Source organism: Vulpes vulpes, chromosome 9 (genome assembly GCF_048418805.1).
Source record: "Vulpes vulpes isolate BD-2025 chromosome 9, VulVul3, whole genome shotgun sequence".
NCBI classification, from domain to species: Eukaryota; Metazoa; Chordata; class Mammalia; order Carnivora; family Canidae; genus Vulpes; species Vulpes vulpes.
Genome location: NC_132788.1, coordinates 25,869,186 through 25,886,593, shown reverse-complemented (window position 1 = coordinate 25,886,593; position 17,408 = coordinate 25,869,186). Strand labels below are relative to the sequence as shown.

The following is a 17,408-nucleotide window of genomic DNA, read 5'->3' as shown; positions in this document are numbered from 1 at the left end:
TCCTTTCTTGGCCACATAAGCATTTGCCTGAGTCCAGTGCAGAGTCTGCAGGAAGTAGCAGTAAATGCTGTTTTCAAAAGGGACTCTGTGAGACCTGAGGCCATGAGTAGCATTGATCTGATGCTGACATGATGAAAACAAAAACAAAACCACAGCACAGCATTACTTACTATCTAGTATGAATTATAGCATAAGGCTGGCTCAGTAGAGTCTGCAGGGAATGTGGCAGTCCTTTCTTTTGCCCTACAGAATATGAAGAGACATCAGTGTCAACAGAGTAGTACCAATTGGTGACAGCTACAAAGGGAAGATCCCACCTCCAAATTTCCAAAAGTAGACACCAACACCAGGACTCAAACAAGAAAAGCATGAAAGAATTTTTAGAGAGGTCTCAGAAGACATATCCTAGGGCTCTGGTAGACAAGATGAGGTAGACAAGATGAAAAGCACAACCTAGTATATAACTCCATCACCATTCAGGGGCCTGATGGAACTCATATATCACAGATGGCTATTAAGTTAGAAAAATTAATTCTAGCCTATTTTAATCTACTCTATTCCACAAACATGTATGGATCAAATGAACCCACAATAGCAAACACTAAAAAAGGAAAAGAAGGCAAAAGAAAAGGGGGGAGTAAAAAGGAAAAAAATAAGGGACTCTCTGGGTGGCTCAGCGGTTTAGCACCTGCCTTCAGCTCAGGGCGTGATCCTGGAGTCCTGGGATCAAGTCCCACATCAGGCTCCTGGCATGGAGCCTGCTTCTCCCTCTGCCTGTGTCTCTGCCTCTCTCTCTCTCTCTCTCTCTCTCTCTCTCTCTCTCTCTCTCTCTTTCTGTGTGTGTGTGTGTGTGTTTCATGAATAAATAAATAAAATCTTTTTAAAAAAAGAAGAGGACAAAGAAGGAGGAGAAGTAGTAGTAGGAGTTGTAATAGTAGCAGTAGTAGTAGTAGTAGTAGTAGTAGTAGAAGGAGAAGGAGGAGAAGAAGAAGACGTAGAGGAGGGAGGAGGAAGATGAAGAAAGAGAAAAGGAAGAAGGAGGCATGGAAGGAGAAGGAGACGGAAGAGGTGAAGGGGAGGAAACTGGAGAAGGAGGGGGAAAAGGAGGAGAAAGAAGAAGTGGAAGAAGAAAGGGAGAAGAGGGTGGAGGAGGAGAAAGGGAAAGGAGAGGAAGGAGAAAAGGTCCTGTTTATTGGTTGTAGTAGATAAAGAAGGAACCACCAATATTACCTACTCTTCCCAACTGAACAAGACACTCTCAGGATGGATGTAACTGATGACAGAAGTGATGTTAATAACATTAAAATATGAGTTGGCTGTGTATATGATCACCTTTGTCCTTTTCTTAGAAGAGCCAAAAGACTCTAGTTCAGTCTTAGGAAGTAATCTGCAAGGGTGGGTACCTGACTCATCAAAGCTCCATACTTTGACAATGTCCCCTCTCGAGAGTTTGCCCATCAAGAGCAAATCTATTCCTTCTTTCCTTGTCATATTGGAAGAACTGCTTCTCTCTCATTGGCTTAATTCTTCCTAAATCTATTCAAGAAATGGGGTGGGGGTGCCTGGGTGGCTCAGTGGTTGAGCATCTACCTTTGGCTCAGGGCATGATCCCAGAGTCCCATGATCAAGTCCCACATCGGGCTCCCTGCATGGAACCTGTTTCTCCCTCTGCCTGTGTCTCTGCCTCTCTCTCTCTGTATCTCTCATGAATAAATAAATGTGTTTTTTTAATAAATAAAAATTTTTTTAAAAAGAAAGAAAGAAAACTAAACCCAAAGAAACTTTAAAATAAAAAAGAAATAGGGGGCTGCTCTTGCACTGTTGGTGGGAATGCAAGCTGGTACAGCCACTCTGGAAAACAGTATGGAGATTCCTCAAGAAGTTAAAAATAGACCTATGACCCAGCAATTGCACTACTGGGTATTTACCCCAAAGATACAGATGTAGTAAATGATGAGACATTTGTACCCCAATGTTTATAGCAGCAATGTCCACAGTAGCCAAACTGTGGAGGGGCCATGATTTCCTTCAACAGAAGAATGGATAAAGAAGATTATATATATATGGATATATATAAAAATGGATATATATATATATAATTGATACCTACTATTTGCTTCGACATGGATGAAACTGAAGGGTATTATGCTGACTGAAATAAGTCAATCAGAGAAAGAGTCATCATATGGTCTCAGTCATATGTGGAATATAAGAAATAGTGAAAGGGACTAAAAGGGAAAGGAGGGAAACAGAGTGGGGAAAAATTAGGAAAACAAACCATGAGAAACTCCTAAATCTGGGAAACAAACAAAGGGTTGTAGAAGGGGAGAGGTGTAGAAAGGATGGGGTGACTAGGTGACAAGCACTAAGGAGGGCACTTGATGGGATGAGCACTGGGTTATATGTTGACAAATTGAATTTAAACAAAATATTTTTTAAAAATGGGGGCTGAATTGCTATTAACTTGAATGATTTATCTCGCTTATGATGATAAAATTTAATAATATTTAAGAATGGAAACATTTTTATGGCTTGGTCATAGTAAACAGTACAAAATTTCTTTATGCATTACAAGTTACAAAATCCTCCTTGTTTAAGCATAAATACATTCAACATTGTTTTATTTTATTATTTCCAATGTCAAATAATGAGGGTTTCTTAGGAGGTTCCCAAATAGAAAAGATTAGACAATCCAATAGAAAAATGAATAAAACTCTTGAATTTTATCCATCACAAATAAGGATATCTAAATGGCCAATAAATACATAAAAAGGTACACAGCTTCATTAGTCATCAATAAAATGCAAATTAAGGCACCACATGCCTTCACTTCACCACTCTTCAGAGTGGAGAGGATAAAAAGACAGAAAATACTAGTTGTGAAAAAGGATGGAAAAAAGCAAGAAGTCTCAGACACTTCCTGGGAGTATAAATTGATATAACCAATTTAGAAGACAATTTAGCAACATCTACTAAAGTGGAATATATGCATGGCTTATAACTAATTTCATGGCTTATAACTTAATTTCAATCTTGAGTATATACCCACAGAAATGCTTGTATATAAGCCTCAAAAAACATGAATGTTTATCACAGCACTATTTATAAGAGCCAAAACCTAGAAACTGTACAAATGACCATCTACACAGGAATATTCAAATATTCTCCAGTGTAATACTATACAACATTAAAAATGAATAAATTAACAATGTCAGTTAATGTCATAAAATAATGTAGATTAGAAGAAGCCAGGCACAAAGTATTATCTTCTATATGATTCTCCTTATATAAAATTCAAAAATAGGTGCCAGGGTTTATGCTATTAGAAACCAGGCTAGATATTATCCTTTGTGGAATAGTGACTAGTAGTGACCAAGATATTGTAATATTCTCATTTCCATCTGGGTGCAGTTTACGTGAGCATATTAAATTTGTGAAATTCACGAAGATGTTTACTTGCTATTCATATGCTTTTCTGATTGTATCATACACTTCAAAAAAAGTTTTTAGGAAATGCTTAATAAGGAATAAATTAACAAAAAGAAAAATAGTGAAGACAAGAAATTTAACCAAGAGATTATTTCTGGGGTGCCTGGGTGGCTCAGTCGGTTGAGCGTCTGCCTTTGGCTCAGGTCATGATCTCAGGGTCCTGGGATCGAGTCCCACATCAGGCTCCCTGCTCCACGAGAATCCTGATTCACTGCACTTGTGTTCTTTCTCTTTTTCTGTCTCTCAAATAAATAGGTAAAATCTTTTTAAAAAGAAAAGAGAGAGATTATTTCCATAGAAAAGACCTTGAATTGCCTCTAAATAAAGAGAAACAAAGCAGACACAGAAACGCAGACAAGCTAAAACATCATTTTAATGGGATGGTACAACTGAGAAGGATTTGGGTCTCCAGAGGAAATCAGTAGGAACCTCAAATACTTGGCACTACTTTCCAACCTATATAGGTAAATACTTTTTGTTAATGCAGCACAAACGTGTAATATCACAAAGAATATGATATTCTTCACTTTTCCCACATGATTTCCTGCAAACACCTTTTGTTCGCCAGCATGTAGAAAAGACTCTTCTTATATATGCATTCGGTCCACTTCTAACTGTCAACGGAAATGAGGGTTAATGCACAGGGTACTACAGGGTCGTGATACCATGGATAAATCAGATTGCATCAGATTATTGTTTATAACTTTTTAATGGTAAATTGGGTGGTATCAAAACATCCCAGTCATGTTATGGCTGAATGCCTGCTTTTCAGTGGCTCTTATTTTCCAGAGAACCTTTTATAAGTCATCAGTTCCCATGGTCCCCATTTACCTGAATCACTAATCAGCTATATGCAGGCAGCAGGGCCCAGCATATTCAGCTTGGAATTCTGTCGTGGAAACATTTAGACCTCTTGAATATGAAGGTCTGGGCAGCCTTCTGCAGACCCCAACAAACCACAAGCAAAACAGCTTTTGAGAATCTCCACTTCAGTGACTTACTATCAAGTTGCTAGTTTCTGGCCAGAGGAGTAAATTGTGACCCCTCCCACCAACGTTCCCAAGGATCCCATCATGCCATAAAGTTAAAACTTTGGAGCAACCCGCACTGTTTGTTGATTCTGCTCAACATCCAATTTGCCTAGGCTTCTAAATGTGTGGAAAGTAATCCTGGTAACTGACTTAGGAGTGCAAATTCTAAGAGTCCTGACGGAATGACCCCCTCCCACCCCCAAATCCTACCTGTCTTCTACAGGTCTCATACTTTTTCTCTGTCCCACTTCTGCCAATACTATCAAACCAATTTTCCCTTCAAACTTCACAGACTCCCCAGACCAAAGTCCAGAACCATTTTCTTCACTGGAGAGAGCCACCTCCTGTTATGTGTCCTTGAAGGGCATCTCCATTTTCTGGAATAGCCCAAAGTGTCCATCTCTGTTCACCTCCCTTTCTGTTTCAACTTCCTTCATCCAAGTTCTGCTTCCTTCTCACTCTTGTAGAAGCCCGCACCCTGTTTCCCTTCACCATTTTTAGTACAGGAAGGAGATTTGATTTTACCTGGTGGAACACAGGAGAGTAACACAAGGACCACAAGGACCAAGAGTAAGCTCTTCATAGCTGAACCAATCAGCAAAGAGACAGCTGGAAGACGAGACGGAGTCACTCTATATGTAGCTCTCTTGACATGGGGACCTGCATGGCTAGTGAACCTTTCAGGAACGAGAACATCTGCTTGCTCCATTGAGCAGTCCAATACGCTAAAGCTCTAACTTTGAACATGACATTTCATCATTAAAATCTACTTCCCTTAGTGCCACTTGCATGCCGGCGACTGAACTCACACTGTGTGAACAGCCCTATTCTAGGCCCTGAGAGGATGCTGTGTATCTTTGTATCTTCATTGTACATCCACTTAACAAGTGCTTATAATGCGCAGAGAACTGTAAGGCTACCTTACATAGTTAACAAGATGTTTTCAGTAGTTGTTTTTAATCCTCTCCCTTTTGCTCTCACATACAGACAAGAAGATATTAATTTCCCATTTTAAAAGCAAAAAACATGAGTTTCAGGTGGAATAAATGACTTTCCCAAGTTGACACAGATTCTATATGGCAACCACATAATTTTTCCTGACTCCTGACTAGAGAAGAATTAAAGTATGGCCCAGCCCAGTTCTAGTGTAGCCATTATCTATATAGGGAAAAAAGAGCTTCTCAAAGAGCATGAGTAAATCCCTCAAATACCAAACCTGAATCTGGAGAGAACACTGCATGTTGTGGCTCCTCAGTGAGCATACCCTCTGTCCTGGGCAACGTGAAATACACAAAGAATTTATGATAGAATTCCTGCCTTGAGGCCCTGAAAGTCAACAGTGCTTGACAGTTCACAAAGTGTTTTTAGCTTGACAAAAGCTCTGATATTACACAAAGAGTACAGAACCCAGAATTAGAAATTTGAATATCAATCTGGACTCAGACTGACGAGCTTTTTATAAAGCAACTTGCTTCATCTCTTCAAACAGTAGTTTTCCCACTGGTAAAGTAAATCATACACCATCAGCTCTACCTATCCCTTATTATGAGGTCAGATAGGCAATTCTTGTGAAAAGTCCTTTATAAAATGTACATTTCTGGGACTGTTAGATCCATATAACAGAAGACATTTGAAACTAGAGATGGTAGATAGTGCCCCTCCAACCAGTGAGTAGAAGAGCCAGGACAGGAATCAATTTTTCCATCATTCTATCTCATGGTTTTTCACCATTTAGTGTATGTATTTATATATTCACATATGTATATATGTATCACTTCATATACTATATATATTATAGTATTATATAATATGAGTATACAGTTATAGATAGATTAGATAGATACTATACTATATATAGTATGAGATATATATGTATAGTATATAGATAGATTAGATACATAGATACTATATGTATATCATATATTATATATAGACTATTTACTAGACTTTACTAGACTATTGTTCTCACTTCAAAAACTTTGTGATGTGATTAAGGTTATAGATCTGTGGAAGACTCCTAAAAGAATTGCAAAGCAAAACAATCAATAAGTACAGAAAGTAGAAGACAGTAGTTTAGAAACCCCACAGGGAAATGATCAAGTGAGCACAAGCGTCCTAAGGGACACTCCCCTGAGGATCACTTTCTAATCTGGAGCATTAGCTACAGCCAGATCTGCATTCTCTCACGCCACCTGCCTGTTACTTTCTCTTAAACAACTAATCTGCCTGCCTTCTAACTTCACTCTTTCCACAGTGCCCTCCAGAAACTCAGCTCCTTCTACTTTATGTCTTCTCCCCCAACATGCTCTTCTACCTCTGGGTCCCAGTGAAGTGCTGAGTTCTCCTCTGAGGACACTACTTCCTAGTAGCCTTTGATGATGGGAGACTGTTCATGGACTGATGTTCCACAGACCATGGGACAGGCAAGCAGCATTTCACAATCTTCTAAGGGCCCCATGTTATTTCCAGAACAATACCAGGTATGCCCCCTACCCTTCCTTTCCCTCACCCCACCTATGCCAAATCTTTACCAATTCTGCTCCAACACATAGCTCATACCCAACCATTTCACTCCATCTCCACTACTGTCATCAATTCAAGGCACCACCATGATTAAACTAATTAAATACCTCCTAACTGGTCTCCCATATTATTTTTACATATTTACTATTTATCCTTCCTGCAGTAATCATAATAACCTTTATAAAGGGTCATGAACTTGGATAAAACTTTTTACTAGCTTCCAGTTGGGCTAAAATAGAAAGTGCTTACATGTACAACAAGGTCCACCCTGATCTGGACCCTGGTTGCCTCTCCCAGTCTAACTCCTTTCATTCATCCACTCCCTCACTCTTCCATGCTAATGGACTGTACTTTTTTCAAATATACCCACCTAAAAGCTTCTACACGTGTTATTCACACATCCTGGAAATCTGCATCAGCCTACCCAATCTTCACCCAACATTTATTCAGTTAAAGGGATTGTCTCATCCTCTTCCACAAAATGAACTTTCTTCTACTTGACTACAAGCTCAGTAACAGCATGGACCATGTGTATCACATATACATGATATTACATCAACCAAATCCAAATTTTTTCTAGGATGTTGTATTAGTTTTCTAGGGCTGCCATAACAAAATACTACACACTGTGTGGCTTAAACAACAGAAGTGTATTGTCTCATAGTTCTGGAGGCTAGGTGTCTATAATCAAGGTGTGTGAACAGTTGGTTCCTTCTGAGGGAGAAAGGATCTGTTTCAGGCCTCTCTCCTAACTTCAAGTAGCCTCACGCATTCCATGGCTTAGAGATGGTGTTCTCCATGTCTTTACATCATCCTCCTTTTGTATGTGTCTATGTCTATGTCCAATTTTGCCCTTCTTAGAAGGATATAGTCATATTGGATGACCTAATGACCTCATCTTTGATCATCTGCAGAGACCTTATTTCCACATAAGGTCACAATCACAATTACTGGAGGTTAGAATTTCAACATCTTTTGGAATAACCCAATTCAACCCATAATAAGCCCTAAGCTTCCATTCCTAGGTAATATCTGTGACCCAAGGATATCACATCAAACACTTTTTTGAACACTAATTTTTAATTTTTAATTCTACCATGCTACACAGAAGAAAAGTCCTCCATAGAACTGCTTCTACTCCTGGATTTCTGAAAACTGTAATTCTGTTGAAGAATGTCACACAATCTTGCAGATATACCGAGTTTAAAGATTAGGTCATTCCTTTTGCGTATCCTAGTCAACTTCAGATGCTATTTCATCTCATCATCCACCACAGCCCATCCTACATTCAGCAGATGGTTTTTCTTTGTATTTCAGGAAAAAATAGAGGTCAGAGTTTCCTACCCAACTCACCCAACAAGCAAGCATACACCTATAAATGCATATGCATCCTTCCCCTTTTCTTTCTTCTAAGAAATAAGTATTGATTCTTTTCCCCCAAATTATTCCCCAAATATACTTCCCCAAAGTATTGATTTTCTTCCCCATGCTGTTAGCACATTCTTACCATCTCTTAAGGTACATTGCTTTCTCATTAATCCCCTCTTTAAAAAAAAAAATTAAAATAGGGCCATCTGGGTGGCTCAGTGGTTGGGCATCTAGATGCCTTTGGCTCAGGTCATGATCCCTGGGTCCGGGTCCGGGAATTGAGTCCCACATCAGGCTCCTTGCAGGGAGCCTGCTTCTCCCTCCTCCTATGTCTCTGCCTATCTCTCTGTGTCTCTCATGAATAAATAAATAAATAATTTTTAAAATAAAATAAAAAATAAATTTTTATGTAAAAAATACAACACATTTACAAAAACCCATAAAACAAATGTAGAGCTTCACAAATTATTATACCCAACAATAAATACACAAAGATCATAAAACAGAACTTTGCAGCTACCCCAGAAACCCCTCCATACTCCCATCCCAATCATAATCCCCCCAAGTTACTATTACCCCAATTTTAAGAAATTATAAATTTCTTTATAATTATAGTTTTTATAGTTTTATATAGTTATAAATAGTTTATAGTTTTTTCAGCCAATTGTGCCTCCTTACAAACTAAAATTTTATCTTGACCATTTTTTATTTAATTCTTTTGGTATATTTTTATCTATGTGTTCTCCCTTCTAATCTCTTGAAATTTATCAGTTGACAAGCCTTGGACATTTAACCTGCAGAGTTACCCACAACCTGGATTTTGCTGATTGCACACTTGGTCAGGTGCAGTTTAACTTGTCCGTCTACCCTAATATTTTCTGAAAATTGGCAGCTAGATCCTGAGTTTTCATCAGATTCTAGTTTAATCACTTTAGCAGGACTATAGATTTTTCTTGTGTCTTTTCATCAGAAGGCTCATAATATCTTGTCTTTCTTTTTGTGCTTTCAATAACTATTGATACTCAAAGCCTAAATCCATTTGTTCATCAAAGGTTGCAAAAGGTGATATTTTAATTCCCAATGGCATTTTTACAGGAATAGAAAAAATAATCCTGAAACATATACAAAACTGCAAAGGATTTCAAATAGCCAAATGAAGGCTATTTGAAAAGGAGCAAAGCTGGAGGGACAACTGGTTTGCTCAGTCAGTTGAGCATCTGCCTTCGGCTCAGGTCATGATCTCAGGGTCCTGGAATCAGCCTGCTTCTCCCTCTGCCCTGTACCCCCATCCCACTCTGCTTGCTCACTCTTTATCGTGTTCATTCTTTAAAATAAATAAATACAATCTTTAAGGGGAAAAAAGAGAACAAAGCTGGAAGCATGTCACGTCCTGATTTCAAACTATTACAAAGCTATAGTAATTGAAACATTTTGGTACTGGTATAAAAACAGACACATGGACTAATTGAACACGTTCAAAAGCCCAGAAATAAACCCATGCATAGTTAGTCAACTAATATTTGGCAAGGAAGTCAAAATACTCAATTGGGACAAGACCATCGCTTCAACAAATAGTAGTGTGAAAAATGTATATTCATGTGTAAATGAACGAAACTAGGCCCTTATGCCACTGACACAAAATTAACATGAAATGAATTAAAGACTTAACTGTAAGCCCCAGAACCATAAATCTCTAAGAAAAAAAAAAAAAGCTTCTTCACATAGGTCTTGTCCATGAATTTTTGGATATGACACCTAAAGCACGAGCAAAAAAAATAAAAACCAAACAAATAGAACTACTTCAAAGTAAAAAGCTTCCGCAAACAAAATGAAAAGAAAACCCACAGAATAGAAAAAAGTGTTTGCAAATCACACATCTAACAAGGGGTTAACATCCAAAATATATAAGGAACTGCTATAACTCAATAGCAAAAAAATAAGATAAAATAACCCAATTTAAAAATGGGCAGACAGGGCACCCCGGGTGGCTCAGCAGTTTAGCGCTGCCTTCAGCCAAGGGCATGATCCTGGAGGCCCCCGGAAGGAGTCCGGCGTTGGGCTCCCTGAATGGAGCCTACTTCTCCCTCTGCCTGTGTCTCTGTCTCTCCCTCTCTCTCTGTGGGTCTCTCATGAATAAATAAATAAACTCTTAAAAAAAAAAAAAGAGGCAGACGACCTGAATACACATTTTTCCAAAAAAGATATTCAAATGAACAGCAAGTACATGGAAGTTCTCAACATCACCAAGCACTAGGGAAATGCAAATCAAAACCCCAATGAGGGGCAGCCCCAGTGGCTTAGCGGTTTAGCACCGCCTTCAGCCCAGGGCCTGATCCTGGGGGCAAGAATCAAGTCCCACATTGGGCTCCCTGCGTGGAGCCTGCTTCTCCCTCTGCCTGTGTCTTTGCCTCTCTCTCCCCCTCTCTCTGTGTCTCTCATGAATAAATTAATAAAATAGTTTTTTTTTAAACCCAATGAGTTATCAGTTCACACCAGTTAAGGATGGCTATCATCAAAAAGGCAGGAGATAACAAATGCTGGCAAGGATGTGGAGAAAACGAAAGCCTTGCACACTTCTGGTAAAATGCAAATTGGTGCAGTCACTATGGAAAACAATATGGAGGCTCCTCAAAAAATTAAGATTATGTATATATTTATATATATATATATATGTATGTATATACAGATACATATGCACTAACTCCCATAGGATCCAGCAAGTCGACTTCTGGGTATATATCCAATGAAAATGAAATCATTATGCTGAAGAGATATCTGCACTCCCATATTCATTGCAACATTATTCACAATAGCCAAACATGGAAACAAATGAAGTGTCCATCAAGAGATGAATGGATAAGAAAATGGGGCAGGGCACACATGTGCACGCACACACACATACACACACACAGAGACTGGAATAATATATAGCACAAAAAAAGAAAATCATGCCATTTGTAAAAAACATGAATGGATCTTAAATGTATTATGGTAAGTGAAATAAGCCAAACAAAAAGACAAATTCTATATGAGCTCACTTATATATGGAATCTTAAAAAAACAGACTCACAGAAACAGAGATCAGATTTGTGGTTGCCAGAGGCAGAGGGTAGAAGGTGGAGGGAAAGTGAGTAAAGGTGGTCAAAAGATGCAAACTTCCAGTATCAGGTAAACAAGCTCTGGAGATGTAGTATACATGATAACTATAGCTTTAAAAACTGTGTATTTGAACTTTTTTTAAGAGAGTAGATCTTAAAAGTTCTCATCACAAGGAAAAAAAGGTGTACCTATGTCAGGTGATAGATATTAACTAAACTTATTGCACTAACACACTTGCACTTATTGTACTACACAATATGTTATACAGATTATACCTTAAATTTATAAAATGTTATAAATTGTATCTCAATAAAACTGGGGGAGAAATTTAAGTAGCAGGTAGATTAACCAAAGTTGTTCGGGAAGATGAGAATTTGAATCAAAGAATGTTAAAGACAATTTTAGAACTCAATCCTCCCAGTCCCTTTATTTTAGATACTAGGATACTGAAAAAATTGTCAAGGTCACACAAAAGGCCATGGGAATCTAGAATTCAGGAATCTGTACTCCCAGAGATGTCATCTTTTTTTTCCCCCCGGCTTTACTGAGGTATGATTGGTAAATGAACACTATATATATTTCACGTGTACAATGTGATGTTTTGATATTCATATACATTATGAAATGATTCCTCTAATCAATCTAATTAACATATCTATCACCTGACATATTTGCCTTTTTCATGGTGACAATACTTAAGATCGATTCTCTTAGCAAATTCCAAGTATACAATACAATACATTATTACCAGACCTGTTATCTTTCAGATTCTGCGTTCCCTAGGTGTCAGGAAGTTGCCTCCAGTCATACCTATGTCATGATATGATGCATCTTCACATATACACACATGCACTAACAATCTCTGAAGCATGAGGTTTGACAGGGGTGGCGTGTTGAAACACTGACTTACAGGCAGAGGAAATGGGTGTAGCCAGGGAGAGTCCTTGGTCCTAAGATTCTACTAACCCCAAAATTTGAGAATCCCTTGTGAGGCTCTTAGTATCTATAACACATAAAGAAATTTTATAATAATCTCAAAGTAATCTCCAAGTTTAATCACTAGCTTTTTATAGGCTTTTTTCCCTAAATGCAAAATAAAGTTACTATCATCCTTCTTTTTCTCCTAAAGTCTTCTTCTTTCACACCTCCTTTATACTGGAATGTTCCCCCACATTCTTTCCTCCGTATTGTCCTTAATTCACCTTGCAGTCTCCCCATGGGTGATTCTATCTGTACTCAGAGCTTGAAATCTGGTGAGGACCACACAAATGCATTAATCAGAGCTCTACAATTGAACTGCTGGGCAATAGTGGAGAAAAATCACACACAAAAAAGTAGATTATCACCTCTGCCAAGTCAGGGAAGTGCCCAGAGCTGCCTGACTACTCTTCTGTCTTCTTACTCCAAACTATCTCCCAAATGCCACTGTACCTTCCAAGTTCCTGCACTTTCTTCAGACCTTGCAAGTCAGCATCTCCATCCTCCCTTCCAATTGGCAACAAGGCCTCCTGCATCTCCAGATCCAACCGTCAGTCAACACACCTCGGGTGTGAACCCTTCCTTGTCTCCTTCTGCCTATCACAGTGAATATGCCAACAGGATCTCCATGGAACAAAGGTCAAGGTCAGCAGTTTCTAACTGGAACACGTATGTTCTTGAGGGTCAAAATCTTTTTGCCAAGTTCATTGAGGACAGAAACGAGGCGCCTCAGGGTGTGGTGGGAGGAGGTGGTGACACTGGGTGACAGAAGCCAGCAAGATGCCTTTGCACGACTGCCCGCACCAGGAGGCCAAGGGGCAGCAGAGCCCCCTGCTTCCTGCCTTCCATCTGCTCCACACCCTCGGCCTGGGAGGGCGAGACAAGGACTCCCTACCTTCTGGCTTTCCCCCCGTCCAGCACCCTGCCTCCTCCCCGCAAGGGCCCGACCGCTGCATCAGGCACCCCTCTCTGAGCAGAAGGGGACCCTCGGCCCCCCACCCCGAAGCGCGGGCAGTCTCACCCTTACCTCCTTTGCAGAGTCTCCCACGCCTGTGCCTGGAGGAGGCGCAAGGCGGCCCCGGGAGGCACCTACAGGCAGCCAGAGAGCCCCCGGGGTGTCGCCGGCCCGGGTCACAGCACCCAGGCTGCGCAGTAGGCGGGCGGGGCCTCCCCCTCTGCCAATGCCTTCACACAGCAGCTCCCGCGGGAGGCCAGGAGCCTACAGGGAGCACCGCAGCGGCCGGGCCAGAACCCCACGGGGTCCCGGCCCCAGCCGCAGCCCCGAGCTAGACTGACCACCCGCTGCCTGGCCCCTGACACGCGTGACACGGACAGATGCTGCACTAGGGACCTAAGGCCGGCGGAGCCCACACTGCCCGGGCTTGCGACCCCGCTGAGCCGCGTGCAGAGCACGCGCAAGAGGAGCACCTACAGCTGCTTGGACATCTGCAACGAGGGGCCTGCGGGAGGCCTGGGGCGGGGACCGCCGGGCAGACGCGTATGCCAGGGACAGCAAGGTGGGCACGTGCATGCCCAAGATCCTGCGTACCTTCAAAAGCAAGAAGTGTCTCCTGGTGCCCGGCCTCAGGTCCGGGTGCCCGCTTCTCCACTGCCCATCCAGCAGAGCGCCGGGCGCTCACACCACGGCCGTGGGGCAGCCCGCTGAGGCAGAGCAGACTGCCCGGGCCACCCACCTGGAGCCTGCCTGCCTCCTCCCCTGTCCAGTCCCGCCTTGGAGCTCTAGCCTCGCACCGCGCCGCGACTTACTCCCCCAACCTCATCTCCAGTCCCTGTGCCCTCCGCCTCCCCCTTTATACTCATCTGCCGCCACCATCTCTCTGGGCTTCCAGTCCCCTTTGGGCCTTCATTTGCCTCAGCCCCCCATTCTCTCCGGGCCTCCTGGCTCAGGACTTGGGTGTCTCAGGGTTCCCCTCTGCTCACAGCCTCCTGGAGATGCTGCTTCTTCACCTCTTTGCTTTCACCGGGAAACTGCATCCTCTTTCCCTGGGTCCCCCACCTCCTAGGGGCCAGTTGTCTCCATCTCATCTCAGGCAGCTTAGCCCTACTGCCTCCCATGCTTGCACATCTCCTTGCTACCCTCTTCTGCTTCCCATCACCTTTCTTGGTGGCCCATCCTCCCACATGGAGGAGGCAGGGCTGGTTGCAGGCAGTTTGTGAGGGATGGGTGGAGCCCTATGGGAAGGCTGGCCTTCTCAGGAAGCAGTGTGGTTGGGGTGGGCCTCTGGCAGAGGGAGGTGGGTGGGAGCATAGACTAAGCCAGAAGGGGGTGGGGGGAGCTGTCCTGCTAAGAGAACTGAGGCTGACATTGGCCACTCTTCCTGCAAGGTGCTGACCAGCACCTGGCAAGTTGTGAGCCAGGTCTGGATGGTTGATGCTGGATGCTTCATGGAGGGTCTCCTGAACACCCTGACAGACACATTCATAGGCATTATCCCCAGCCATGCTCAGGAAAAGGGCTGGATATGGAGCACTTGTACTAGAACAGGTGAGGGCAAGGGATAGGTGTGGGGGCACCTGAACCCCAACCCATAGCTCCTAAAACCTTTGAAGTAGAAATGGTCCTTGCCCTGCAGGTGCCCAGCAAACCCCAACTTCACCCTCTTTAGGATGCTTTCCTCTTTGTCATCAACCCACAAAATCTGTCCAAGATTCCCTGCTTACCTTTCTTGTGTCTTTTTCACCTCCAGAGAGTAACATTGATTTGGAGTAACACATTTTGGCACCAGATGTTTAGAAAGTTCCCCCACTGTGGGTGCTAGAATTGTGAAATTTGTGTTTCTGCTATTTCTTTCAACAGTATGGGGGATTTTTTTTTTTTTTTTTTTTTTTTTTTTTTTTTAGTATAAGAAATCCCAATTGCTCAGATTGGAAAATGATTTAAGAAACAAGACCACTGAGTGAAGGCAGTAGTTCTAACTCCAAGCAGTTGGAGAAGGGAGGGTGGTGGGGCTGGGGGACACTTTCACTCCCCAACAGCTCATAGTCTGATTACCAAAGGCAACACCCAAGTAAGAGTGACAGCTGAAACTTTTGTTCAGGTGAAAAAGGTCACTGAGGAGTCAGATAAGCTGGAGCATTCTTTGGCTTTGATGTGCTTGCTAACAAGTTTGATTTGCCCCTGGACCCTCCTGTCTGCGTCCTCCATATCTTGCTGAATAACACAGCTTCGCAAATGTGATTCTGTGTGTTTTGGTGTCAGCAATAAAACTCAATGCACAAAATAAGAAATAAAGAGCCTCAACTTCCATATTTCCTCTACTTTGGCATTTCTGGAGTTGAGGAATCATGCCAGTTCTTCCCACAACCCCATTTCATCCTTCTTTATAAATGAAAAGCAAGGGTGCCTGGGAGGCGCAGTTTGTTAAGTGTCTGACTCTTGATTTCTGTGCACGTCATGATCTCATTGGTCGTGAGATTGGCCAGAGGTAGGGCTCCGAGCTCAAGGAGGAGTCTGCTTGTCCCTCTCCCTCTGTCGCTGCAAATAAATAAAATCTTTTATAAATAAATAAATAAATAAATAAGTAAAATGAAAAGCATACCCAAAAGCACCTATCCCAAATCCTGCTCTGATGCAACAACTTAAGATGTAAAGTTTCCTAGGCAACAGAATGTCAATTGAAACTTGGTTTGGAGAGTTTCTTTAATGTAATGCCAAATACTTTGGGCCCCTTTCATATGTTCCAAATTCAAGTATATTCGTAATGCTGCAGGATTGATGGCAATTTTCATTTAACTACCTCATCTTTTTCATTCTCTACCTGCTGAAAGTATGCACTGTTCCTGAATAAAGTCTCCATGAAAGTAAAGCATGAGAAGAAGCACTGAATGTGGGGATACCTTATTTCATCTAAGTGACAAAGTCATGTCAGGGGTCCATGCTTATATGTTTCTATATCTTGGAATTATAATTCAAAAGTAAAAACTATAGCAGAAGCCATGAATTAACTTGCTCATTTGAGTGAAAAAATAAATTCAGATCTTTTCTGATGGAAAGTAAAGCTAATTAAGCTGATTCATTTGATTAGTTTCTATGGTGGGTATTCTCCATGGATTAAATGAGCTAAAGCTGAAGTTTTGAGTTTTAATGAAATGCATTTAAATCACATAAGATAAAATCAGTTATTAAAAATTATATTGGCAAACATATGTAGAACTTAACAGTATTTTAATTTCCCAACTCTTTATAAAAATAGGCAGTTAAATGATATGATTCTAAGTAATCTAAAGCCTTTTTGGTAGGGACGCCTGGGTGGCTCAGTCAGTTAAGCATCTGCCTTTGGCTCAGGGTGTGATCCTGGGGCTGTAGGATGGAATTCTGCATCAATCTCCCCCCAAAGAAACTGCTCCTCCCTCTGTCTATATCTCTGCTTCTCTCTGTGTGTTTCTTACAAATAAATAAAATCTTTAAAATAAAAAAGTCTTTTTGGTAAACTCAGAAATTAAGAAAGCAATGACTCTAAAGCCTAGATAATAAATGAGTTCATAAATCAGATATTTATAATTCTTTCATACCAGCAAAATTGAAGGGAGACATAATTACTTGTCAAGTGATAGGGTATTTTTAAAAATTATAGATCATTAATGATTTTTTGGCATATAACTCAGAATTAAGGAATTGCAGGATAGTGCTATCACAAGGCTCCTATATCCATCTACTCATTTTACAAAAGAGTTTTTTAAATGCACTTCATCTGAAAAAAATAGGAATAGAACTCATTATAAAATCTTATTCTAATAATAAGAAATATTTATCTAAAGATATGTGAACCAATTGAAAAAACTTATTTTATCCATCTCATTGAAAATAAATTTCTGATCAAGTTTTACTTTGTACATTTAATTACTTGTCAAAATTGACTTTTTATTTGTATTGTTTTGTTCAATTGAATACTGATAATA

At 41.0% G+C, this 17,408-nt stretch overlaps 1 protein-coding gene across 1 annotated transcript; it reads right to left on the bottom strand.

The window, feature by feature from the left end:
• Positions 1-3,945: 3,945 nt before the first annotated feature.
• DEFB135 (defensin beta 135) lies at positions 3,946-5,103 on the bottom strand. Its single transcript, XM_026007810.1, has 2 exons — positions 5,046-5,103; positions 3,946-4,103 (listed from the first exon to the last, which is right to left on the bottom strand). Exons 1-2 carry the CDS (start codon positions 5,101-5,103, stop codon positions 3,946-3,948), a joined length of 216 nt encoding a protein of 71 aa, XP_025863595.1.
• Positions 5,104-17,408: the final 12,305 nt, after the last annotated feature.

Bases quoted from the DNA above. Each gene is read 5' to 3' on its own strand.
- DEFB135 (XM_026007810.1), bottom strand. From the start codon at position 5,103: ATGAAGAGCTTACTCTTGGTCCTTGTGGTCCTTGTGTTACTCTCCTGT. The intron at 4,104-5,045 runs GTAAAATCAAAT...TTCCGTTGACAG, and splicing joins ACTCTCCTGTGTTCCACCAG to TTAGAAGTGGACCGAATGCA.